The sequence below is a fragment of the Microcaecilia unicolor genome, chromosome 13 (genome assembly GCF_901765095.1).
Source record: "Microcaecilia unicolor chromosome 13, aMicUni1.1, whole genome shotgun sequence".
Lineage (NCBI taxonomy): Eukaryota > Metazoa > Chordata > Amphibia > Gymnophiona > Siphonopidae > Microcaecilia > Microcaecilia unicolor.
Genome location: NC_044043.1, coordinates 100,930,043 through 100,957,359, shown reverse-complemented (window position 1 = coordinate 100,957,359; position 27,317 = coordinate 100,930,043). Strand labels below are relative to the sequence as shown.

Genomic DNA, 27,317 nt, shown 5'->3' with positions numbered 1-27,317 from the left:
TTTTCTCCCCTCTTGTCTTTTTTATAAGAACATAAGAATAGGCATACTGGGTCAGACCAATGGTCCATCTAGCCCAGTATCCTGTTTCCAACAGTGGCCAATCCAGGTCACAAGTACCTGGCAGAAACTCAAATAGTAGCAACATTCCATGCTACCAATCCCTGGGCAAGCAGTAGCTTCACCATGTCTGTCTCCATAGTAGACTATGGAATTTTTACTCCAGGTACCACATCCTCCGGCAAAGAGTTCCAGAGCTTAACTATTCGTTGAGTGAAAAAGTATTTCCTCCTATTTGTCTCCTGATCTTTGTACTTTTTGAAAGAGCAAAAAAATTGATTCACTTCTGCTCGTTCTACACAACTCAGAATTTTGTAGAATTTTGTAGACCTCAATCATATCTCCCCTCAGCCGTCTCTTTTCCAAGCTGAAGAGCCCTAACCTCTTTAGCCTTTCCTCATATGAGAGGAGTTCCATCCCCTTTATCATTTTGGTCACTCTTTTTTGAACCTTTTCTAATTCCGCTGTATTTTTGTTTTTAGATTCAGCAACCAGAACTGAACGCAATACTCAAGGTGAGGTCACACCATGGAGTGATACAGAGGCATTATTGTATTCTCGATCTTATTTACCATCCCTTTCCTAATAATTCCTAGCATCCTGTTTGCCTTCTAGGCTGCTGCCGCACAATGGGAAGAAGACTTCAGCATATTATCTACAAAACCACCTAGATCTTTTTCTTGGGTGCTGACTCCCAACGTGAAACCTACCATTAGGTAACTATGATTCAGATTATTCTTCTCAAATTTCATCACTTTGCATTTGTCCACATTAAATTTCATCTGCCATTCGGATGCCCAGTCTTCCAGTTTCCTAAGGCAAGGCTGTCCAACAATGGCGCAGCTGCACACTAAAACGTTGTGCTCATGGTGATAGACAGTGTTTTAGAGTGCAACGGCAGCATTGTTCCTGATACCAGGTGGAGGTTTATCCTGGGAGTGTGGCTAAGAAGGTGTTGTAATTTTATAAGTTAAAACCCCTGAAGATGCATACAGCGAAACATAGACTTGTGTAGGGTTTGATGTTAATAAAAGTGACATGGATAAAAACTGAGAACATATGTGATGGATAGAACAGAGGGCACAGAGGGTGGCCAATGTAATGCCAATTTTTAAAAAAGGTTCCAGAGGAGATCCGGGAAATTATAGACCGGTGAGCATGACGTCGGTGCCGGGCAAAATGGTAGAGACTATTGTAAAGAATAAAATTACAGAGAAATGTAATAATTGGTGAGGCAATTTAAAACGAATCGGAGAAAATTTCTCTTCACTCGTGTAATTAAACTCTGGAATTCACTGCCAGAGAATGTAGTAAAAGTGGTTACCTTAGCAGGGATTAAAAAAAGTTTGGATGGCTTCCTAAAGGAAAAGTCCATAGACCATTATTAAAATTGACTTGAGGAAAATCCACTGCTTATTTCTAGGATAAGCAGCATAAAATGTATTGTACTTTTTTGGGATCTTGCCAGGTACTTGTGACCTGGATTGGCCACTGTTAGAAACAGGATGATGGCTTGATGGACCTTCGGTCTATCCCAGTATGGCAGTACTTATGTATCTCTTCCTTTTCTCCCTGCCCCAGTCTGACATCTCTCTCCCCCTCCCCCTTCCTGGTCTACCTCACAACACATTTTTCCTTACAGAAGTTTTCAGCACAACAGCAATTCTGATACACCATCTGTGCTGCTCAGAGTTTTCCTTCTGCCGAACTCCACCCAAGTGGAAATAGGAAGTTGTGTCAGGGGGAGCTGAGCACAGTAGAGGAAAAGCTCTGAGGCTGGAACAGACAGCATATCAGAATTGAAGCTATGTCAGTGGCCTCTGTAAAGAAAAATACGTTGTAAGATAGACTGGGAAGAGGAGGGGAAGTGAGACATCAGACCAAGATGGAGAGAGAGGGCAACTGTCTTGTTTGCCTCTTCAACACAGGTTCTGATTCCAGGTGGTCCATATACTCTTCCAGTGAAATACAGGACAGTCTGTACTGTGTGAAACAAACTTTGTAGATAACTAAGGGCCCTGACAGAAAAAGCACAGTGGGGCTCAGTCAAAATGACCTCCTCCACTTAGTATATTACATGATCTCCTCTGAAAAACAATATTCAAATGGCTGAAATGCAGGGAGTCTGGAGAAAAGAGAAAGCAGTATGAATTGTACTGGAAAGAGAAGATGGAACCTCTAGCCACACATGTGTCATCTACAGATCTCCAACATAAATGGAGATGTTGGACAAAGATCTGGTCATAGGGACCCAAAACTTGTGAATAAAAGCGGAGTTACTCTTGCTGGGAGATTTCAACCTTCCAGTTGCAGATTGGAAAGTCCCAACTGCAGAATTAGAAAGAAGAGATGTCTTGGATGACTTTCAGCATGTTCTGATTAGACAAATGCTGACAGAACCACAAGAGGAGTGATGCTGGAGGAGGAGGAAAACTCTGAGGAAACCCCTCCAAGTTGCTGTAGTTCTCCAGAAGCCCCTCCCATCCCAAGCATACCCAGTTGGACCAAACAGCCTGAGTGAGAGAGACCTCCTCCAAAGCCGTGGATGCCAATAACACCACTCCCTGCATATCAGACGTTGTGAGGGGGCTGCCTCTCCCACCATTTTACAAGATACCCTCATAGAAGAAGGAAAAAAAGCGTGTCCTTCCAAATTACAGGTTGCTACCCCCAAACAGCAGAGATCCTGAGGAACTGCTATCATTGGTGAGATGCTTAAAAATTAGAAGGTCTTTGACTGATGATGGTGGTATATTTGTGAGGTTCTTCCATGAGTTCCTTTTTGAGAACCATGAGAGCCATCGAGGTCTTTTCCCTCATGCAGCAGCAGCTTTATAAGTTAGTTGATGCTTTAACAGAAATTTGAACAGCATTCATTTGGGTTTAGTATTGTTGCTTTGCATTTGTTTCCTGTGTTTCCATCAATTATAGATAGTATTTGAAAGGTTACTCGCATTGTGTGGGGTACACTAGGCCGTATTGGACTCCAATGGCCTTTAATTTAGGTCTCATTTCTAAAAACATTTTTTTTTTTTTTTTGCTGTGGGTTTAGAGAAATCTTGTGTTATAACGATCTTGGAACCCTCAAATATTAGGGATGATATGGAGAATGCATCTTCTAGAATCATCATAACTTGATTATACCTGAGAAATTTAATAACAGGTCTTGGGAAGTTCTTTCCAGCTGGTGGTTGAGCTGCGATAAGCGTGTTCTGTATCAAGTAGAGCTTCCGATTTTAATTTCAGCATATTAGTCAAAAAGGACGGTAGAAATGATAGTAGGTCTTTACCTTAAATGTTTTCAGGCAGGCCCAGGAGGCGAAGGTTGTGTGGAGTGGAGGAGTAGCCTAGTGGTTAGTGCAGTGGACTTTGATCCTGGGGAACTGAGTTTGATTTCCACTGCAGCGCCTTGTGACTCTGGGCAAGTCACTTAACCCTCCATTGCCCCTGGTACAAAATAAGTACCTGAATATATGTAAACCACTTGGAATGTAGTTGCAAAAACCTCAGAAAGGCGGTATATCAAGTCCCATTTCCCTTCTGCGCATTCGGTTTGACAAATCTTCAATGTAGTGTTGCAGAAGTTCAATTTTATTTAATTTTACGTTGTAGGGCAATGTGCTGTTCATCGTGTGCCAGGGTGACACGCTCTTCAGTAAGCTCCAATCTGGCATTAAACTCTCAAAGGGACTTTATTTCATCGGCGATGGTGTCTGCTTTATCAGAAGGCAAAGGCGCCATCATGGCCTTCTCTGGTGTGCTTGGTTCTCGTTTGAAGTGCTTAGAAGCAGAGTGCACAACCAATGGATGGTCATTTTGACCTATAGAGCACGTCCATTCTGTAGATAATTCTCCAAGAATTGCAAAGGAACTGCCTATATGATAAAAAAAAAAGAGATGGCAGCAGGAAAACAAGCACCTTGCAGCCGTTCTGAGTAAGATCACGACTCCCCCCACATGAGAATACTTTTAAAACAAATAGGAGGAAATAGGAAGAAAAAGTTTTTCACTCAACGAATAGTTAAGCTCTGGAACTCATTGCCGGAGGATGTGGTAACAGCGGTTAGCAAATCTGGGTTTAAAAAACGGTTTGGACAAGTTCCTGGAGGAAAAGTCCATAGTCTGTTATTGAGATGGACATGGGGGAAGTCACTGCTTGCCCTGGGATTGGCAGCATGGGATATTGCTACTGTTTGGGTTTCTGCCAGGTACTTGGAAACAGGATACTAGGCTAGATAGACCAATGGTCTGACCCAGTATGGCTACTCTTATGTTCTTTTGTATTCTGTGCACCATCTTTGTGGGGTTTTATTCAGGGTTCATCATCTCTTTTGTCTGGTTGTTTTACCCCTTGTGTTTTAACAGAAGAAAATGGAGATTATTTTTAAACAGAATGCATGTACCAAATAAATAAATAAATTAATAATTTAGAATATAGTTGTGTCATCTGCATAGTTGATTGTCTTGTTCATTGTTCCTTTTTCTACATTGTTAATGAATAATTTGAAGAGCACTGGTCCCAGTACAGATCTCTATGACATTTCATTATTTTACTTCAATTTTTATCCAGTTGTTATTGGCCACTTGTAAATCTCACCTGCTCCTCCAGCCCTTTCACACGCTGTCTGTGAGCTCTCTCACGTGCATCCAGTGTGCGCTCAGCCTGTCCTTGAGATGCCCGCAGCCGCTCTATCTCCTGTTGGAGCTCCTGACGGTGGCGGGCAGCAGTTTCAATTAAACTCTGTGAATGTGTCTGTTCCATATCTGCTATCTGGGCCTGAGAGAGAGAAAGGATTGTATAACAATCACAAGAATTAAACAGTGCCCCAAATTAATGGCAACAGAATTGACTGTATCTAGGATTCTTCCTGCTGTCCTAGAATGAAAAGTAGCTAAGGTTTGCTTTGAAGGCAGTGCTTAGAGAGCTCCTGCCATTGCTTAACAGTGACACCTATTGGTCCAGTTCAAGGTACATGTATACCAGGGTCTAAAGGAAGCTGTGTTCTATGGTCCTGGCCAATGACTGTCACTGTGCCCTGGCTGGGCCAGAAAATAAATGGTCAAAATAGGGAAAACACATAGGTAGTGAATGCTAATCATTGTGTTGTAACTCTATTACAAGTTGAAGCATAAAGCAGCAGGAGGCACTGACAGGCCAACCCCCCTCACCCCCCCCCCCCCCCCCAATCTGCTGAGGCTAAATGTAAGGAATGTACTAACAGAATATAAAAAACAACAAACCCTGCTACCTTAACCAGTCTCAAACATACTGGATCAATATTTTTAAATGCACTATGGGAAAAGTTAAATGTAATGACAGTATTAGGTTTCTTGGTATCCTCTGTAGACGATATTGTTCAGAGAGGACTGAGGGAGGCAGATCAACTGGAAATTCTCTTCTATCTATAAGATCAGGGTTACAAAGCCCCAAGCCCACAGAATCACTCACCAGACTGTATGTGATCATCCTTCTAACCCTGCTTAACTCCTCCTTCAACGTACAGCAGTCCAATCAAAAGAGAGAACCCAATGAGTCAACCAGTCAGGTCAAAGCTTACTCTGGCTAATGGGAGGTGGGCAGGATATGGTGGGTGCTGAAGGTGGTATGATGAGAAATCTGCCAGAAACTTCCAGAGCCCTGATCACTGCAGAGTTCCAGAGTTGGAGTTTCTGCTCAGCCTCGGACGCTCTGAGTACCCATAAGCAAGCAAAGTTCCTACTTCACAACAGAAGAGAGGAGACCAGACTTAGGGATAACAAGGTGATAGTTCTGGTGACCAAGGGACTAGAAGTTACATGCGCTAAACTTGTATTCTATAACTGACTAATGCGTTTTGGGATCTTGCCAGGTACTTGTGACCTGGATTGGCCACTCTTAGAAACAGAATGCTGGGCTTGATGGACCTTCAGTCTGTCTCAGTATGGTAACACTTATGTACGTTACAGAATTACTAGGCATCTAAATTTAGGTGCCACCACTTATGCTCTCTCTATGGCAGGTATAAATGTGAGCGCCTAAATGCACATGCTTAAACAGCCCCAACACCCATGCCTTGCCCGTGTAACCATCCCCTAACTGCCGGTCTCATCCCCATTTTCAGTGCCAAAGTTTAGGCATCTGATTGGCACTTGGTGCACTATACAAAATTAGGGGGCAAGTGCAGAAAACAATCCGATCTGGTGTATGTTGTTACCCTATAAATACAATTTTCTGCCAAATTCCATGGTGGGTCTCACCCTCTCCTCTCCATTAGGAGGATTTTTTTTCTCTGCCAGGATTTATAGGTGTGAAATGCAATATGCTTGTCTGACTTCATCCCTGTCACTAACTGCAGGTACGTTACACAACTCTCCACGCATCGCTAAAGATACTGTGTTCATTTGCAGGTCTTGGCCACTAGCTTAGGTGGGCTTCCACAGTCTTAGTACAAAGGGGCAGTGTCCACAGCCATTAGAAAATTGAAAAGCTAGGCACCGCGCACTTGGAGTTTCTACTGTCAAATTCGTTGGCAGGACGTTCCTTTGGACTGTTAACAGCAGCCCAGTTCATTTCCTTAAGGGGCGAGAGCCCTGTGTCTCTCTTTTTTTGTTTTTAAAGAGGCAGGAGAGAAAAATGATCAAGATATGGAAAAATATAGAGCAGAAGGAGTAGCATGTGTGTGTGTGTGTATTGAGGGGGTGTGGGGGAGGGGTATCCTGAAACCCCAGATGGCCACTACTCACCCCCCAAGCTCAACTGATCCTGCGGGACAAGTCAGGAACTAGCTACAAAGGGATGCCCATCCACCTGCTGAGACAGAGAGAACTGGAAGTGAGGCTGCTGCACAGGAGGCCATGGCAGAGCTCTGACATTCTCATTATCTCTACTTGCTGGTAGATGGGAATAACCCGCAAGCCTCTGGACTGATCTGAAGGACAACATGGAAAACTGGGTCGTCTCCTCTTTGTTTTAATATTTTAGAAAATCTTGAATTTAATGCGTTATTGCTTTTCCAACACATGGTGCAGATGAAAGACAGCAGGGGGCAGTAACAGGTGGATCACACCTCCATGTTCCCTCATTCCAAATAATATTTATATATCTATATATCTATATCTACCTATTTCTATTTATCTATATACACACACACACATATATACATCTACACATATACACACTTAGTACCCATGAAGTGGTGTCTGTCAGCTATTCCAATACAGCTAGACATGCTTTGTGATTATTCTTCTATCATGTAAAGAAAAACAGTCACCAGAAAATACTGAGTTCCATGCATCCTCTCTCCTTTATTTGACGATATCCTAGTATCTACTTGCTACTTGATCTCATGCCCCCTTGCAGATAGAACAGACGGATCTCTTCTATCTCTGATCCTGCCCATGGTTCTCCACTCGGAAGTAGGGATGGAGACATGGTTCGGATCCATGGTTTGCAAAGGAGGGAAAACCTTGCCCTAGGGCCCCTCATAGAAGAAGAAAAGCCTATCTCAGATTAAGTCTTATGTTTGTGTATCCCTAGTACCTCTAACTGCTGAATTTGCCGCTGTGCCTCCACCAGCTCCTGCTCCACAGTTGTAAGTGAACGGTCCAAGCGGCCCTTCTCCACAGACAGTCGCACAGTGTCCTCAGTGGTTTTCAGCTTCTCACGTTCCACCTGCCACACAAAGCCAACATGAAGACCAAATGTCAGAAGCAGTGCAAATGTACTTCTTGAGATGCCTTCCTAGGTAATGGCAACTGTCAAGATTCACTTTGGCAAACACCTTCCTAGGGAGGTCAGTTGACAGCGGAACACTGCACAGGGTCGTGAATAGGTAAGGAGAGGAAAGCCCCTGGCAGGAATGAGGCATTAGAAAAACAGGATTAGGCCAGCCTACATATCAAAGTGGAGTATAGCAATGGCAGGTCTACAGTTTTAACCATTCAAGCTTCACAGGAGCATGTTCTACAAATAAATGACTAAAAAAGGTTGACCTGCATGTACATCTGGGCAAATTCCAGAGAACCTAACACCACAAGGATGATCTGGTGCAGGGCTCCATAAATCGTTTGGTCTGAAGACTATATCTGGACTTTCAGATCACTGAAAAGAGTAGGGAGTTTGTCAAGTTTCCCTCCTCCTACCTCTTCTCCCGTGGCTTGATGCAGCAGATATGGCTAAGCTCTAGTTCTATGGTTTGGGAAGGTAACAACCCAGTATCTACTCTCTTCCACCCCACCCCCACGGCGTGTGCATGTTGGTACTTCAGAATGCAGATGTCCATGTGCCAGCACACGAATGTGCATGGTGATACTTCAAAACACAGACGTCGATATCTGCTATTTTAGAAACCTACACGTCTACATTTCCGCAACCTGTCAAACAGCCGATATCATTTGCTACTATTGCTTTTGGAAGGGATGGAGAACACTGGAGACTTAAGGGGGTGACCTATTCTCATTCTTCTGTACAGCGCTGAACAAAATGAGCACCTTTAAATAACCCAGATGTTCCTGGGATCACCTATAAATCCCAACTTTGCTCTCGGAGGACATAACACACCTTTCCCTTCTGAAATGAGGAATGCACCTGTATTTTTTTAGCCACACACAAAAACACACCCAGATCACACCCCTCTTGCCATATGCAAGCATTAATGAATTAGTTGGACACAAACATGTATGCAATATGAATGTCTAAATACCAGTTTATACATGTGCAAATTATAAATAGGGCTTGTAAACTAACCACCTATATGTATAGTGCAATTAAACCTCCTCTTTAAATGTCTTCTCTGTGTCTAAGAAGGGTTTAGATAAGTTCCTGAAGGAAAAGGTTACAAATCATTACTAGCCATGCAGACTTGGGAAAGCCACTTCTTATTATCTAGGAACCACAAGGAAAGGAGCCTGCCGAGTAGGGTGTTTAGAGGCTGGACTGGCAACCAGAGGATATTGGGCTCAGGGAATCTTTGGTCTAACAGAAATAGCCCCAGTTCACAAAATCTTTCAGCATACTCAAGTCCTTGAGTTCTATTTGGTAGTCTAGTGGCCTGTCTTTTCTACCTCCAGCATTTGGGGATTCTTTTCCAGGATGGGTGCTAGAACCTTACCCCATATATGATCTACCTCTGCTTGCTGTATATAAACCTGGACCCTGAGTCCTGTTCCTTCATTTAACCTTATCAAGTGTTTTCCTCAGAGCAGTCTTGTCCTTCTCCAGCCGCAGGGAGGAGCGTTCAATCTCTCGCTTCTCATTTTCCAGCTGGGCCACAGCCCTTTGCAGGCTGCTTAGACGTTCCTGCAGAAGTTGCTTCTCCTCTTGCAGTTTCTGCAGGCTCCGTACGGATACCCCTTCACTCTCCTGATGCTGTCGCAGCAACTACATCCCAAAAACAGAGAGAAAGAGCACAGTGATAAGAAATCTCCACACCAGAGGAGTTGTGGGTAACATGTTTGGAAAGTTGCAGATAAGAAACAGATGCTCTCTTCTGCTAACAATATATTTCTTACCCAAGTGTGATGCCTTTATTTAGACCAAAATGTTTTTCCATAGCTGATATATAAGCTTATGGGAGATCTGAAAAAAAAGTCAGCATAAAACTACAGAGATCTCATCTCTGGAGAATCATGTTAGTCTAAGTAAAGGAGCCACAGCCTTCAAACAATTCAGTTTTCTCTATCACCACCACGGCTCTTCCAAGCAGCCATCTCTTTACATTGACAATCATTTTCCTATGGCTGTTAAGGCATTGGGAGTCTGAATATCTCTTTCATTACCTGCAAGCCAAGGTACAAGCAGAAGCTAGATTCACAAAGGTATGACGAGATGGTGTCAGGACAGTGCAAACATGGCAACTGCCCTTGGCTCCCATGCTACAGGAGGCTTAAGCTTGTCTGAAGCTGAAGAACAAACAACCTGCTGGTGGGATTTGGGACAAGAGACCTCTTCTAACAATGGCGAAAACAAGAGACGTGTTTTTCATTTTTGAAGAAGTGAAGGTGAAGATATTTTGGGCATGCAGGGAAAGTCCTTCTGGTTCTAAAGGAACAGAGCAGTCAAGCCTCTGCGTTCTATTGCTGGCATCACAGTTCTGCTGCTAAGGGGGGGGGGGGGAGATATCAGTAGTAAAGATTTAAAGAAGGGCCACCAAAATTATTAAGGGGTAGAACTTCTTTCATATGTGGACAGGCTTAAGAGGTTAGGGCTCTTCAGCTTGGAGAAGAGATGCCTGAGGGGAGATATGATAGGGATCTACAAAATACTGAGAGGTGTAGAATAGGTAAACAAAAATCGATTTTTTACTCTTTCAGAAAGTACAAGGACTAAAGGACACTCAAGTAAGTTACACGGTACTACTTTTAAAACGAACAGAAGGAAATATTTTTTCACTCAACGACTAGTTAAGGTCTAGAACTCTTTGCCAGAGGATGTGGTATCAACAGTTGGTATATCTGCCGTTGTATCACTCCATGGTGCGACTGCACCTTGAGTATTGTGTTCAATTCTGGTCACCGCAGGGATCTACAAAATACTGAGAGATGTAGAATAGGTAAACAAAAATCGATTTTTTTACTCTTTCAGAAAGTACAAGGACTAAAGGACACTCAAGGAAGTTACATGGTACTACTTTTAAAACGAACAGAACGCACCTTGAGTATTGTGTTCAATTCTGGTCACCGCATCTCAAGGAAGATATAGTAGAACTGGAAAAGGTGCAACGAAGGGCGACAAAAATGATAGCGGGGATGGGACGACTTCCCTATGAGGAAAGACTAAGGAGGCTAGGGCTTTTCAGCTTGGAGAGGAGACGGCTGAGGGGAGACGTGATAGAGGTATATAAAATAATGAGTGGAGTGGAACAGGTGGATGTGAAGCATCTGTTCACGCTTTCCAAAAATACTAGGACTAGGGGGCATGCGATGAAACTACAGGGTAGTAAATTTAAAACAAATAGGAGAAAAGTTTTCTTCACCCAACGCGTAATTAAACTCTGGAATTTTTTGCCGGAGAACGTAGTGAAGGCGGTTAGCTTGGCAGAGTTTAAAAAGGGGTTGGACGGTTTCCTAAAGGACAAGTCCATAGACCGCTACTAAATGGACTTGGGAAAAATCCACAATTTCGGGAATAACTTGTATAAAATGTTTGTATGTTTGGGTAGCTTGCCAGGTGCCCTTGACCTGGTTTGGCCGCTGTCTGGGATAGAATGCTGGGCTCGATGGACCTTTGGTCTTTTCCCATTATGGCATTACTTATGAACTTATCTGGGTTTAAAAAAGGTTTGGACAAGTTCCTAGAGGAAAAGTCCATAATTTGCTATTAAAACAGACATGGGGAAAGCCACTACTAATCCCTGGGTTGGTAGAATGGAATCTTGCTGTTGTTTGGGATTCTGTCAAGTACTTGTGACCCAGATTAGCCACTGTTGGAAGCAGTGGGATAGGAGACAATGTTCTGTTGTGGACTAGAAATTGGTTGATGGATAGAAAACAGAAGTTGGGTTAAATGGCCAATTCTTTCAGTGGAGGAGGGTGAATAGTGGAGTGTCTCAAGGATCTGTACTGGGACTGGTGCTTTTAACATCTCTATATATAAAAGGCACCTCCAACGTTCTAATTGAAGCCTCCAGCCGGAAACTTGAGGTTGCATAGATATCCGGTTTAGCAAGTACACAAAGGGAAAGAGAGTTGCAAGTAAAGCAATTAACTCCTCCCACAGTCTTGCCCTGGGTGATTAACAAGGTCAGCTGGGGTGCACAGGGAGGGGGGAGGGAGACCCTGGAACTGGGAGGGAGGAGGGAGTGATGGGCCCCTGGCACACACTCTGATTCTCATACATACACTATCACTGTCACAGACACACTCGCACCCAGTCACACTCTGATAGAATAACCCAACACGGGCCGTGTTTCTTCATCTAGGGTATCTTAATAAAAACAGACAAACAATTATCTGTTTATCCGGGAGAAGGGGAGAAAAGAGAGAGCAGGCTTAAAAAAAAAAAAAAAAAAAAGGGCATGCCTCTTTAGCCTTTCCTCATAGGGAAGTCATCCCATCCCCTTTATCATTTTCATTGCCCTTTTCTGTACCTTTTCTAATTCCACAAAAACGTTTTTGAGATGCGGTGATCAGAACTGCACATAATATCTTAATAAATTAAGACACCCCTGAAGAAGACCGTCTTTGTCAAAACATGGCCCGTGTTGGATTATTCTATCAGCATTTATTTTGGAGAATAAACTTTGGTCATCCTGAACATTTTGGTTGGCTTCCTCCACTTCTTTGGTTCGATGAGGATATTTTATATACAATAGGAACCTGACAGAGAGTAGAAGATACAACCACACATTCCTCCTTGTGAAAAGGAATAACCCAACCATGCTCAAACAGACCTCCGGCTCAAGGGGTGACCTAGCAATGCACAGACAATGCTCTCTTCTTCATCTCCTGCTGCTCCTTCATCTCGGGTCCCCTCTTTCACCTCAAACTACTGGCAATCTGTCCCATCACCTCAGATCCTCACACACCCCCTCCTGTTACTGGTGAATCTGTCCCATCACCTCAGATCCTCTCTCTCCTTTCCTGTTACTGGCAAATCTAGTCTATCACCTCAGATCCCCTCATTTACCTCTTGTTACTGGTGAATGCCCCATTACTTTGGTTCCCCCTCGCTCACCTCCTGCTGCTGGCGGATCTTCCCTTCCAGCTCTGTCCGCTGCAGCTCTGCCTCAACATGTTCACTTCTCAGTTCCTGGATGCGATCCATCAATGCACTGTTCTGCTTCTTGGATTCTGACACTGCCTGTCGGGCTGCATCCAGGCGCTCCTGCAACAGAGGACGCAGATATCATGACACCAGAAATAACATGATCAGAATGAAATCTTGAGCCACTGACTGCTGTATATGAATTTCTACTGAACTTAGATAAAGTGTGGACACTATTTTGCCCTGAGTATATCTGGTGTAAGAAGTAAGAGCAGGCTCAAAGCTCCAGGTAGAATGTTTCTAGGTAGGGTTACCATATTTGCAGACATTTAAAAAAAAGGGCATGCCTCTTTAGCCTCTCCTCATAGGGAAGTCATTCCATCCCCTTTATCATTTTCATTGCCCTTTTCTGTACTTTTTCTAATTCCACAACATCTTTTTTTTTTAGATGCGGTGACCAGAACTGCACATAATACTCAAGGTAAGGTGGCACCATGGAGTGATATAGAGGCATTTATAATATTTTCAGTTTTGTTCCCATTCCTTTTCTAGTAATTCCTAACATTCTATATGCTTTCTTAGCTGCTGCTGGAGTGTCTTTCCTGAGAGATATGTACAGTAGCACAAAATAGGATGGCAGATAATCAAATGGAAAACCCATTCTTCCAGAGCCAGGCCCAAGGGTTTCTGATGTTCTATGCAAGTCTTCAGCAATGTACCCTTCCATCCCCCACTCCCAATGGCAGCTCAAGGCCCTACCCCTCCACCCTTCCAGGAAGTCACTAACCCCTTTCCCCTCTTTACCACCCTTGGGTGGCCAGCATCTCTCCGTCTTCTTCTTAACCATCCCCTTCCCTACCCCAGCTCGGCTCCATGTCTAGCATCTCATCCTCCTTCTCTTCCCCTTTCACTGCTGTTGCTGCTATTGCCCTCTCTCTTCCCGGCTGCTTCAAAGGTATTCAGCGCCAGTATGAGTCAGTAGGGACCTACGCTCACGTACTGCTGTATCCCACCCTCTCTGAGCATGGGCCTTTACTGAACGGTCCTGTGTGTGCACGGAGGACCTTTGGAATGATCAGAAAGAGGTAGCGTGACAGTGGCGGAGAAAAGAGAATAGGAGATGAAATATTGTTCTACTGCCGTACCCGCCGCTTCCCACATGTTGCCATCCTAGGCATATTCTGGAGAAAAAAACCAGACTTGGCACTAGGCAGCTTTACCTTTCAGCAGGACAAAGACTCTAAGCATAATGCAAAAGCCACAATGAGAGACTGTGTCAGAGGAAAGTGAACATTCTGGAATTATCCAGTTAAAGCTCAAACCTGAAACCAATCAAAAATCTGTGATAAGATTTGAATACTGCAGTCCCAGTCAACTTGAAAAAGCTATTATGCCAAGAAAAATAAGCAAAATATGTACCAACCTGCTGTGCAAAGTTTGCAGACGCTTATCAAAATGACTCATGGCTGATTGCTGCAAAAGGAGCTTCTGTTAAACACCGAGTCAATGATATCAAGACATATGCAATTAGGACTTTTTGGTTTCTTATTCTTTATTACTTTTTAATTATTTTTATAATAGTTGTTTCACACTGAAAGCATAGAGTATGTTGTGTACATCAGTAAAATAAACTTTGAATGTGAAAAATGTTCAAGGGTAAATTAATTTAACATCACATCTTGGGCACATTCCCACACTTACATCCAGCACCTAGGCCCTCTCACCACTAACAAAACTTGTAAGACTGTTGCTGTTGCCCTGTATCTGGCCGCTTATGTCCCTGGAGTCTTGCTGGATAATAGCTGGCCCACTGTCAACCTGCCAGTATGGATATGGTTGGCTTTTATAGTTTATTAAGATCTGCTATACTGCCAGCCGAAATGGCAGGTCTAGACGATGTACAGTAAAACCAAAATTACCAGAAAACAGAAAGGAACTACAATATTCGACAGGAAAAAGTAACAAGCATACAGAGGAACTACCAAACAGAGAGGAAATAGGAGAGATAAGGAAGTGGAGAGGGTGAAAGGTGAGAGAACAAAGGAGGGAAGGGGAACAAAATGGGAGAGAGGGGGATGGACAGCGCAAGGGGGGTGGGGGTGGTGTCCAGCCCCAAAGCAGCTATTTGCCAGGTGAACCAAAGGCCTAGGTGAAGGGCCAAGCTTTTAGAACTGATTTAAAGGTCAAAAGAAGGTTCTGTGCAGATGGGCAAAGGGAGTGAATTCCAATGAAAGGGGCCTGTAAAGAAGAAAGCGAGATGTCTAATAGATTCTAAGTGTGCTAATTTGGGACCAGGTAAGACCAGGAAGTAGTCATTCAAAGAACGGAGAAGACAGTCCAGTGAGTATGGGATGTGGTCTGCTGACTCACATCTTTATTTATTTGTTACATTTAAACCCCACATTTTCCCACCTATTTGCAGGCTCAATGTGGCTTACAAAGTACCGTAAAGGCATTTGCCATTTCAGTTGATAACAAACACAAGATTGTATTGTGGTCAAATGATACAGAGGTGAATCAGGCGTCATGGGTCGAGGGAAAGAAAATGGTAGATTGTCCAGCTACTCCAGCAACCAAAGTAACATATAGTAACATAGTAACATAGTAGATGACGGCAGAAAAAGACCTACACGGTCCATCCAGTCTGCCCAAGTTAAACTCATATGTGTATACCTTACCTTGATTTGTACCTGTCTTTTTCAGGGCACAGACCGTATAAGTCTGCCCAGCAGGATTCCCCGCCTCCCAACCACCAGTCCCGCCTCCCATCACCGGCTCTGGCACAGACCGTATAAGTCTGCCCTCCACTATCCTCGCCTCCCAAACCACCAACCCCTCTTCCCCTCACCTGCTCCGGCACCCAATTTTAGCTAAGCTTCTGAGGATCCATTCCTTCTGCACAGGATTCCTTTATGCATATCCCACGCATGTTTGAATTCCATTACCGTTTTCATCTCCACCACCTCCCGTGGGAGGGCATTCCAAGCATCCACCACCCTCTCCGTGAAAAAATACTTCCTGACATCTTTCCTGAGTCTGCCCCCCTTCAATCTCATTTCATGTCCTCTCGTTTTACCGCCTTCCCATCTCCGGAAAAGATTCGTTTGCGGATTAATACCTTTCAAATAGTTGAACGTCTGTATCATATCACCCCTGTTCCTCCTTTCCTCCAGGGTATACATGTTCAGGTCAGCAAGTCTCTCTTCATACGTCTTGGAACGCAAATCCCATACCATTCTCGTAGCTTTTCTTTGCACTGCTTCCATTTTTTTAACATCCTTCGCAAGGTACGGCCTCCAAAACTGAACACAATACTCCAGGTGGGGCCTCACCAATGTCTTATACAGGGGCATTAAAACCTCCTTTTTTCTGCTGGTCACACCTCCCTCTATACAGCCTAGCAATCTTCTAGCTACAGCCACCGCCTTGTCGCTCTGTTTCGTCGCCTTCAGGTCCTCAGATACTATCACCCCAAGATCCCTCTCCCCGTCCGTGCCTATCAGACTCTCCCCGCCTAACACATACGTCTCCCTTGGATTTCTACTCCCTAAGTGCATCACTTTGCATTTCTTCGCATTGAATTTTAATTGCCAAACGTTAGACCATTCTTCTAGCTTCTTCAGATCTTTTTTCATGTTTTCCACTCCCTCCGGGGTGTCCACTCTGTTGCAAATCTTGGTGTCATCCGCAAAAAGGCAAACTTTACCTTGTAACCCTTCGGCAATGTCACTCACAAATATATTGAACAGAATCGGCCCCAGCACCGATCCCTGAGGCACTCCACTACTCACCTTTCCCTCCTCCGAGCGAACTCCATTGACCACCACCCTCTGGCGTCTGTCCGTCAACCAGTTCCTAATCCAGTTCACCACTTCGGGTCCTATCTTCAGGCCGTCTAGTTTATTTAAGAGCCTCCTGTGGGGAACCGTGTCAAAAGCCTTGCTGAAATCTAAGTAGATGACGTCCATAGCACGTCCTTGATTTAATTCTCCTGTCACCCAGTCAAAGAATTCAATGAGATTCGTTTGGCACGACTTCCCTTTGGTGAAACCATGTTGTCTCGGATCTTGCAACTTATTGGCTTCCAGGAAATTCACTATCCTTTCCTTCAGCATCGCTTCCATTACTTTTCCAATAACCGAAGTGAGGCTTACCGGCCTGTAGTTTCCAGCTTCTTCCCTATCACCACTTTTGTGAAGAGGGACCACCTCCGCCATTCTCCAATCCCTCGGAACCTCTCCTGTCTCCAAGGATTTATTAAACAAATCTTTAAGAGGACCCGCCAGAACCTCTCTGAGCTCCCTCAGTATTCTGGGGTGGATCCCGTCCGGTCCCATGGCTTTGTAATCTACTTAGATTTCAGCTAATGCATTAAAAAAAAAAATCTGTGCCTTATTTTCTCCTGAATACACTTCCTTTGCCTCTGCTCTTGCGAGTGTGAAGGGGAGGCTGTTTGCAATACTGTCACCTATCCTTGTTCCTAGAACTGTCCTCTATATTTGTCCAATCATGTTTGGCTTTGCCTTAGTTCTAGCTGCCATTACATTACCTCTGAAAGTAGACTCCTCCCAGGAAAGAAGTATTTTCTCAAGTTTTCTATATACCTTCTTCCCTGCAACTTCATAAGAGCACAAGAATAGCCATACTGGGGTTCAGACAAATGGTCTGGTCCATTTAGCCCAGTATCCTGTTTCCAACAGTGGCCAAGCCAGGTCACAAGTGCCTGGCAGAAACCCAAATTGTGGCAACATTCCAGGTAGAACCTCAAAGAATAGCAACATTCCATGCTACCAATCCTAGTACAGATCATTTATTTATTTATTTGAAACTTGCTATACCGCCTTTAATTGCCAGGCAGAGCAAGGCGGTTTACAAAAATAATAAGAAAAAATATAAGGTAACGAAAAGAAGTACAATATTGTGACAGGAAAGATAAGCAAGCTCACAAAACCTTTACACTTCAGGGTCAGCCTCACCTGAAGCACTCGGCGGTCGTGGTCACTAGCTGTCAGCGTTTTCTGCAGCTGTAGGACTTTCTCTTGGGAGGCCGCCACGCTAGCAGTGCTCTCGGACAGGGATGCCGACAGGCCCTGCATTCTCTCTTTTAGTGCACTCTCACTGTCTTCTGCCTTAGCCAGGGACAGGTTCAGCCGATCCACACAAAGCTGCAAAGCACTGACCTTCGTCTCATTGTCTGTGACCTGGAACAGGAGAGAAGGACAAACTGTCAAAACAAGTTCTGCATCATTCCAGCCATTTCCTTACCACAATATGGCAACTGGAGAAGTAAAAGACCTGGCTTTTCATGAAAATAGGTCCCTGGTCCCAGATGTTGAAATCCTGCTCTTGAATAAGGGGGTGGATAGAATAAAAGGGACATCTGATAAGCTGGTAATTCTGGGGTATGCTGCAGCTAGGGTAACCCTAATGGAGTTCTGGAAGAGAATATGCCACTATGCAAAGAGAAGAAGAGAGGCTTCGGCAATATTGCTGGATGTACAAAAGTTACTGGAACTGAAATCACACAAAGGACATGTGTGACAGAACAGTGGGTTTTTTTTTTATGTTTCAACAATTTTTATTGACATTCCAGTATGTGAAACATTACCAACAAGTTCAATAACTTACAAGCCGAGACTCAGAACATGCGTTCTAAATACAAAATAATAAAATCTAACATCAAAATTTGTTCATTTTTCTCCCTTCTCCACCCACCCTCCCTTCCCCCTCCCCCTTTCCCATACTTGGGTGGAGATGACCCAGCCTTAAACCTTTAACCGAAGTAGCAACATAACCCAGACAAAACTGACCAGCAACCCAGAAAAAAATTAACAAGAAAATCTTGTATACCCTAATCCACCCCGCCTGTGGTCCTACTCTCCCCCCACTGCTGCACTCCTCCCCCCACCTGCGCCCCAGGAGGACTGGGTTCTTATGACCTCCCAGAACAGTGGACGGAGAACACTTAAACCAGCTCTACCTCCCTACCCCCCCCCCAAACCCCCCCTATATCTAGCTGATAACTCAACCCAACAGGTTCAGAATAAGATTTCTGCCTCTAGGTGTCAAAGACTCCAAATAGGGATTCCAAAGCTTCAAAAACCGAGACTTACGTTTACAAGAGCCCTTAACGTCTCGTGCCTCCCAAGATAATAAAAGATGCACAATATTAAGCCAGTGCCAAAACTCAGGCGGGGAATCAGAGGTCCAGGACTGCAAAATACACTTCCTCGCCAGTAGACACATTTTACGAAACAACAATCTACTCTTCCCTGAGGGGCCCCGAAAGTCCCCAGGGCAATCCAACACCAGCTGAAGTGGGGAGCCGGTTATTCTGCATGAAAAAAGTGATGACAAATAATCAATAATCCGGCACCAAAAACGCTTTATCTCCATGCATCCCCAAAACGCATGAAAAAAGGTGTTATCCATTACCTTACATTTTAAACAGGATGGTGATTGAATGCCACCCGCCCGAAATAGCTGAACTTGGGAAAAGTAAGCTCTGTAAACACGAAAGCAGCACTCCCTATAGTTAGCATTACCACTCAAGCGAGGGATATTCTTAATAGAAGTCAGAAAGTTCCAAGAGGCTAATTTCTCCCCCACATCTTGTTCCCATTTGCTTTTGATTTCTTCCACCCCTTTTGATTTTCCAAAATTGCCTCAAAGCCTTGTGTACACCGGATACCGTGGGGGCATCCTCAGCGACGGTCTCAAAGAACTCTCAAAGCTTATCCCCACTACATAACCTCAGAGCCCCCACGGGCAAAGACCGAATGCAGTGTTTGATCTGACAATATGCAAAGGTGTCCCCCCATCTAGCACTCTCTCGCCCCTTTAATTGTTCCAAAGATTTCAAACCTCCCTCCGCCTCTAACACATGCTCCAAAGTTCTCAGACCCAGTCGCTCCCAATAGATGAAAGTCAAATTATCCAAGCCTGGAGGGAAAGCTGGATTACCTCTTAGAGTTAGCAGTTCAGTAATTTAAGGATCCCCCCCACCAAGACCCTTCACCAAAAACCTCCATGCTTCCTTGAGAAGGCCCAAGAGCACACTATTTCTAAAATGTCTAGAAAGCAAGGACCTCTCCGCGTGCAGTAGAGATACCAATGTAAATGGGGCAAAATAAGATGACTCAAATGCAAGAGGCGTAAAATAGCTAGAGGAGTAGAGCCAATCTCGAACATGGCGCAGGAGGCATGCAATATTATATAGTCTCACATTGGGAAGGCCCAACTCACCTTGTTACCAATTACCTAGCAATTGATTTATTTATTTATTACATTTGTATCCCACATTTTCCCACCTATTTGCAGGTTCAATGTGGCTTACATAGTACCGTAAAGGCGTTTGCCAAGTCCGGTAGAGAAACAAATATGGTGATGCTGTGGTCGATTAAGGTTCAGGCACAATGGGGATCGAAGAGAGAAGAGGTTATATAGTGTCCATTATGAGCTTTGGTTTTGCTGTGTTGCAGAGTGTAGGCATTTATGTTGGGTCGGTAGGATATGCCTTTTTGAACAGGTTGGTTTTTAGTGATTTCCTGAAGTTTAGATGGTCGTAGGTTGTTTTCACAGCTTTCGGCAGTGAGTTCCATAGTTGTGTGCTTATATAGGAGAAGCTGGATGCGTAGGTTGCTTTGTATTTGAGTCCTTTGCAGTTTGGGTAGTGGAGGTTTAGGTATGTTCGTGATGATCTGGTTGTGTTTCTGGTTGGTAGATCTATGAGGTCTGTCATGTAGCCTGGGACTTCGCCGTAGATAATTTTGTGGACCAGGGTGCACATTTTGAAGGTAATACGTTCTTTGATTGGGAGCCAATGTAGTTTTTCTCTGAGGGGTTTGGCACTTTTGAATCGTGTTTTACCATATATCAGCCTGGCTGCTGTGTTTTGAGCGGTCTGGAGTTTCTTTGTGAGTTGTTCTTTACATCCCACATAGATTCCATTGCAATAGTCTGCATGGCTTAGTACCATTATTGTATTAGGTTACGGAATATTTCCCTCGGGAAGAAAGGTTTTACGCGTTTAAGTTTCCACATTGAGTGGAACATTTTCTTTGTTGTGGAGTTCACTTGGCTCTCAAGTGTAAGGTTGCGGTCGATTGTAACGTCAAGTATTTTCAGGCTGAGATAGGGAGGGTGTGGTCTGGGGTGATGAACACGCAGTCCTGCCTTCTTCCTGGCCCAACAGAACTGAGAAGCCAGCTGGTTGAAACGTTTTAAGTCTCTCTGCAATAAACGCAGCGGCAAGGTCTGAAGCAGATATAACCATCTGGGAAAAACTACCATCCATAAAAGGCAAATGTGTCCTGTCAAAGGCAAGGGCAGCGCCTGCCACATGTCCAATTGCCGTTCAGTGTTAAGCAGCATCTGGGTTACATTAAGATGATACAGATCTGTTATCTCCGAGGTAAGTAAGATACCCAGATATTTGAAGGATCTATCTGCCCAACTCAGAGGAAACGACCCTGACCAGGATTTCTCAAGCCCTGAACGGCTAGCCAGGGCTTCTGATTTCTCCAAATTTAGCCAAAACCCCGCAGTGTCTCCAAATTCACAAAAAGATTCTAAAAGGGCCCCCAGCGAAGCCTGCGGATTAGTGAGAACCACCAAGCTTAAAGCTTTCCCCACCGATATCTACCCCTTTTATATCCACATTTGCATGAATATCCCGCACAAGGGGATCTAAATAGAAGACAAAAAAGTAACGGTGACAATGGGCATCCCTGCCTAGTCCCACATCTAATCAAAACTTCTTTGGAAATTCGACTATTTACCATTACCAATGCCTGAGGCGACGCATACAAAACCTTAAGCGCTGCAATAAATCATCCTGCAAAACCATGTAAAGGACATACTTAACTCTTCCCCTCTAAGATCACCAATGTGTTCATCATATATGATCCTTATTCGACCACAATATCACCTTGTATCTGTTCATACTGGAATTGGCAAATGCCGACACGGTACCATGTAAGCCACATTGAGCCTGCAAATAGGTGGGAAAATGCAGGATACAAATGCAATAAACAAATAAACCATATGATTCTAAAGTGGCGAACAAAAATGCCCACCGAACACAATCAAAAGCCCTCTCGGCATCAAAACTCACCATTAAGGAAGACTGCTGATGTAGTTTCACAGACTCCAAGGAGGTTATTATACGTCTAAGATTTTTAGCTATAGAACGATTCTTAACAAACCCCACTTGTGATTCATGGATAAGAGAGGGCAGCACCCGACCCAACCGATTAGCCAAGATTTTTGCAAAAAGTTTCACCTCGTAGTTCAAAAGGGAAATCGGTCGATACGACGCTGGCAAAGTCGGGTCCTGACCTGACTTGGGCAGGACCACAACCTGCGCCACGTTCAAATAATTTGGCAGTGAGCCTTCGGTCACCCATGCATTAAAGACTTTTGTTAAGGGTTCGACAATTGCTTCCCCCAGCAGCTTGTAAAACTCGGCCCGAAGCCCATCTGGACCCGAGAACTTACCCAACTGGACTACCACTGATCGCCCCATAGACCTCATCAGGATGAATAGGTGCATCCAAGACTTCTCTATCTGAAGGAGCAATGCTAGGAAGATCCAGGCCTTCCAAATAAAGACAACTTGGAAGGTCGTCCAATTCCCGAGGAGTATATAGAGTCTGATAAAAAGATTTGAAAGTGTCACAAATGGCCTCATCCGAGTGCACCATCCCCCCACCGAGGAATCCCGAAGGGAGACAATAGCTCTAGATGCTTGCTTACGCGCTATCAATCTGGCTAATAATTTCCCATTCTTATTACCATATTTATACAATTGATATCTATAAAAACTTTGGGACTTGACCACGCGATCATGAATTAAAGAATTTAAGGCAGTCTGTGCAGATAACTCCTCCTCCTTAAGAGACGCAGTTGGACAAGTCCCAAACCTTTGACGTAAGATCAAAATTTGCCTCTCCAAGCGAAGAATTTCTCTGTCCCTAGCTCTTCTACGATGACTAGCATAGCTAATAACAGACCTTCTCAGTACTGCCTTTGCTGCCTCCCAAAAAAGGACTACATTCGACTCAGAAGATTGATTAAAGTGCCTGTAATCAGCCCAGCTCACCAATAGATTCTCTTTAAATTTCACATCCTGATACAAATAACATGGGAAGGCCCAAGCTTTACGAGAGGGCCCCTGACAATTCCAATCCAACCAGACCGCAGCGTGATCTGAGATCACATTCGGGCCAATCCGCGCATCCACCACATCCGAAAACAGCAACCCGGAGACCAGTAAATAGTCTATCCTTGATTGAGTTGCATGCGCTTGAGACAAATGTGTGTAATTTCTTTCCGCGGGGTGTAGAATCCTCCACACATCCAGAAGGTCCAGCAGAGAGCTAAACTGCGGCAAACCTTTTGAAGTCCCAGGTCTCACCTCCCGAGGGGGGGCAGGATTTATCCAATTGTGGGTCCTAAACCATATTAAAGTCTCCCCCCAAGATTGAGGGGACAGAATCATCCCTACAAAGAATGTCTACAAGTTTCTTATAAAATGCACAGTCCAATTGGTTAGGGGCATATATATTAGCCACAGTTACTGCTCGATGAGCAATCACCGCTTAGCAAAAAACAAAACGCTCCCCCCCCAGGTCAGTGACCATCTTGCTAATCTGTGTGGTTAAACCTTTGCGAAATAAGATGGCCAATCCCCCTTTCCGCCCCACAGCCGGCGTTGCTATGCACTCTCCCACCCACTATTTAACCAATTTGGCATGCTCCAAGTCCGAGAGGTGAGTCTCCTGTAATAATGCCACATCTACTTTAAGACACTGGAGGTACTGTAAAACCTTAGATCTCTTTATGGGGGAGTGAATACCCCCTGCATTCTAAGTTACAACTCTTACCAGCCTAGGGGACATAGAAATGGAAAACTCTCAGCAGAATTAATGTCTTCAGAGAGCAAGACCATCCCAGCCTTAGGAGTGAAGGAGTAGCCTAGTGGTTAGTGCAGTGGACTTTGATCCTGGGAAACTGAGTTCAATTCCCACGGCAGCTCCTTGTGAGTCTGGGCAAGTCACTTAACCCTCCATTGCCCCTGGTACAAAATAAGTACCTGAATATATGTAAACCGCTTTGAATGTAGTTGCAAAAACCTCAGAAAGGTAGTATATCAAGTCCCATTTCCCTTTCCCCCCCCCTCCCTCCAATGGAACCCACTGCCCAACCAAGACGCTGTCAGCTGCGACTCTCCCCTTCCCTTAATCCCAAAACATTCATCAGGCCCAAGCACACTTCTCATATCCACATAAAATCCCAACTCCTGAACTCCCAGAGTGGAGGAGTGGCCTGGAGTGGAGGAGTGGCCTAGTGGTTAGGGTGGTGGACTTTGGCTCTGGGGAACTGAGGAACTGAGTTCGATTCTCGGCACAGGCAGCTCCTTGTGACTCTGGGGAAAGTCACTTAACCCTCCATTGCCTGCCGCATTGAGCCTGCCATGAGTGGGAAAAAGCGCGGGGTACAAATGTAACAAAAATAAATAAATAAATATAGCTTCCCTTCCCCCTTCCCACCCCTCTACCCTGAATATTTTGTTGCCAAATGGAACGAGTCACGTTTCCGACGCCACCCCCCCCTCAAAACTCCCTATGCCAAACCTTAAACATTATAACCAGCCCTTCCTCTTATGCCCCAGAAAGAACCACTAACTTCCCATCTGTATAACACATTGCAACTTAATGAGCAGTATACAACAGCAGCGAACTAAAAAAAAGAAAAAAAAGGGATCCAATGCGCGAGTTCTGTTAAGCTCCTTATATGCAAGAAGCTCCAAGTATGTTGCTTAGTTGTTGCAACTGACTAACTTTGATCTTCAACTTTACTAGTTAAAGGCGATCAAATGTCCATTGTGCAAGCAATCCTGTAACACAAACAAGGGCGATTCGGTCCTTACGCCACCACCAATAGCACCCAGACCTCATGTTCTCATGGGTCGAGTATCCAAAGTTCCCTCTCAGGTCTCAGCTGGGCCCAAAAGACGCAGAAAGTTCTTCGCTTCATCCACTGAAACAATCTTGGTGCAAACAATTGTGAGCAAACAGGAGAAAAGTTCTTCCGCTGTGCAGCCACCGCCGTCAAATAATCCTGAAAGCACAATGTTTTTTGATTATCGTGTCGCAGCTCCTTTCCTCCGCGCAGCGCTTGTAGTATCAGTGATTTGTGATGAAAGTTGAGGAAGCGGCAAATTACCACCTGGGGCCTGGAAGCCGCGTGTTGTTTCGGGCCCACCCGGTGTGCCCGCTCAATTTGCAACGGACCCACCGAGGATGGCAGCGCCAGTTCGTGTGTTAGTCAAGTTTCCAAGAAGGTGCGAATGTCACGGTCGCCCACTGATTCAGGCAGGCCCACAAAACGAAGATTGTTTTTCCTAGACCGATTTTCCAGGTCCTCTATTTTTTCCTCATATGAAGCAACCATTTTTTGTATGCTGACCTGCACCTCCTCCACCGCTACCATCCGATCTTCCAGTTCTCCAGTTCGCAGTTGGTACGCAGCTAAATCCTGGCCAAGTTTCCCCATATTGCTCTGAAGCTGTTCCAGCTTTGAATCTATCAGGCTCAGTCTCTTATCCAAATGACCTCCATGGCTCCTGTCACCTTGGCAGCGATCTCCGCTGCCCACGCCAAGCAGGGAGCTTGTAGGGCTTGCGGGCACCGCCATTTTTTTCCTTGTGAGCCCTGCTGCGCTCTTTATCTTTTTGTAGCGATTTCGCAGCCATGCCTTACTTCAGCTCCCCGGTGCTGCGCACGAACCTCCCAGCACTCTCAGCTCCCCTCGACGGTGCACAATTTCAGGAGTTAGGCTGCCAGAATCACGGGAATCCTAAAGGGGTGGCAGGAGCAGAACCGCTAGCGACTGCTCCTATTCATAGCATCACGTGACCCCCCCAGTGGTTTTTTTTTTTAAATTCTTGAAGTGTATTTCTCTAGTTTGGCCAGCAGATGGTGCATGTTTTAAGCTGTTACAAAGAACTGACCTATTCAAGGTTGTTAAAACACATGCGGACTGTGAAATTGGAAGACTGGGCATCCAAATGGCAGATGAAATTTAATGTGGACAAATGTAAGGTGATGCACATTGGAAAGAATAACCCGAATCACAGTTACCTGATGCTACGGTCCACCTTGGGGGTCAGTGCTCAAGAAAAAGATCTGGATGTCGTTGTAGATAATACACTGAAATCTTCTGCTCGGTGTGTGGCGGCGGCCAAAAAAGCAAACAGGATGCTAGGAATTATTAGGAAAAGGATGGTGAATAAGACCAAAAATACTATAATGCCTTTGTATCACTCCATGGTGCCACCGCAACTCGAGTACTGTGTTCAGTTCAGGTCACTGCATCTCAAAAAAGATACAGCGAAATTAGAAAAGGTTCAAAGAAGAGCAACCAAAATGATGGAACTCCTCTCGTATGAGGAAAGGCTAAAAAGGTTAGGGCTTTTCAGCTTGGAAAAGAGACGGATGAGTGGAGAGATGATTGTGGTCTACAAAATCCTGAGTGGTATAGAACGAGAAGAAGTAAATCGATTTTTTACTCGTTCCAAAAGTACAAAGACTAGGGGACACTTAAGGAAGTTACATGGAAATACTTTTAAAACAAATAGGAAGAAATATTTTTTCACTCAACGTATAGTTAAGCTCTGGAACTCTTTGCCAGATGAGGTAGTAACAGCGGTTAGCATATCTGGGTTTAAAAAAAGGTTTAGACAAATTCCTGGAGGAAAAGTCCATAGTCTGTATTGAGAAAGACATGGGGAAGCAACTGCTTGCCCTGGGATTTGTACTATGGAGTGTTGCCATGATTTGGGTTTCTGCCAGGTACTTGTGACCTGGCTTTGGCCATTGTTTGGAAAAAAGGATACTGGGCTAGATGGACCATTGGTCTGGTACACTATGGCTACTCTTATGTTCTTATGACCTTTCCTCTTTAGTTAACACAGATAAAGGAAATGCTTGCAGTGATGTAACCAGCTATTTCCAAATGATGTTGTTCTGGGCTCTGATTGGCCCAGGAGTTCATTTTCATTTGGATTTTACTGATCTTCCCAGGATATTATTCTGCCATTGTACCGCTCCATGGTGCCACCGCAGCTCGAGTACTGTGTTCAATTCTAGTCGCCACACCTCAAAAAAGATATAGTAGAATTAGAAAAGGTGCAGAGAAGGCAAACAAAGATGATACAGGGGATGGGACGACTTCCCTATGAGGAAAGGCTGAAGAGGCTGGGGCTCTTCAGCTTGGAGAAAAGGTGGCTGAGGGGAGGATATGATAGAGGTCTATAAAATAATGAGTGGAATGGAACGGGTCGATGTGGAGCGTCTGTTTATGCTTTCCAGAAATACTAGGACAAGGGGGCATGCGATGAAGCCGCAGTGTAATAAATTTAAAACGAATCGGAGGAAATGTTTCCTCACTCAACGCGTAGTTAGACTCTGGAATTCGTTGCTGGAAAGTGGTTAAGGCGGTTGACTTAGCGGACTTTGAAAAAGGGTTGGACGGCTTCCTGGAGGAAAAGGCCATAGAATGTTATTGAATGGAT

General features: G+C 44.5%; 1 protein-coding gene across 1 annotated transcript in view; it reads right to left on the bottom strand.

The window, feature by feature from the left end:
• CROCC (ciliary rootlet coiled-coil, rootletin) overlaps window positions 1-27,317 on the bottom strand; it is a 198,438-nt gene that overhangs the window by 10,954 nt on the left and 160,167 nt on the right. The window contains exons 32-36 of the mRNA XM_030222563.1: window positions 17,716-17,940; window positions 12,710-12,859; window positions 9,215-9,415; window positions 7,577-7,708; window positions 4,655-4,834 (exon numbers count right to left, since the gene is read on the bottom strand). Of these exons, the coding sequence (XP_030078423.1) occupies window positions 4,655-4,834; window positions 7,577-7,708; window positions 9,215-9,415; window positions 12,710-12,859; window positions 17,716-17,940 (888 nt within the window). The remainder of the gene's footprint in view (window positions 1-4,654; window positions 4,835-7,576; window positions 7,709-9,214; window positions 9,416-12,709; window positions 12,860-17,715; window positions 17,941-27,317) is intronic.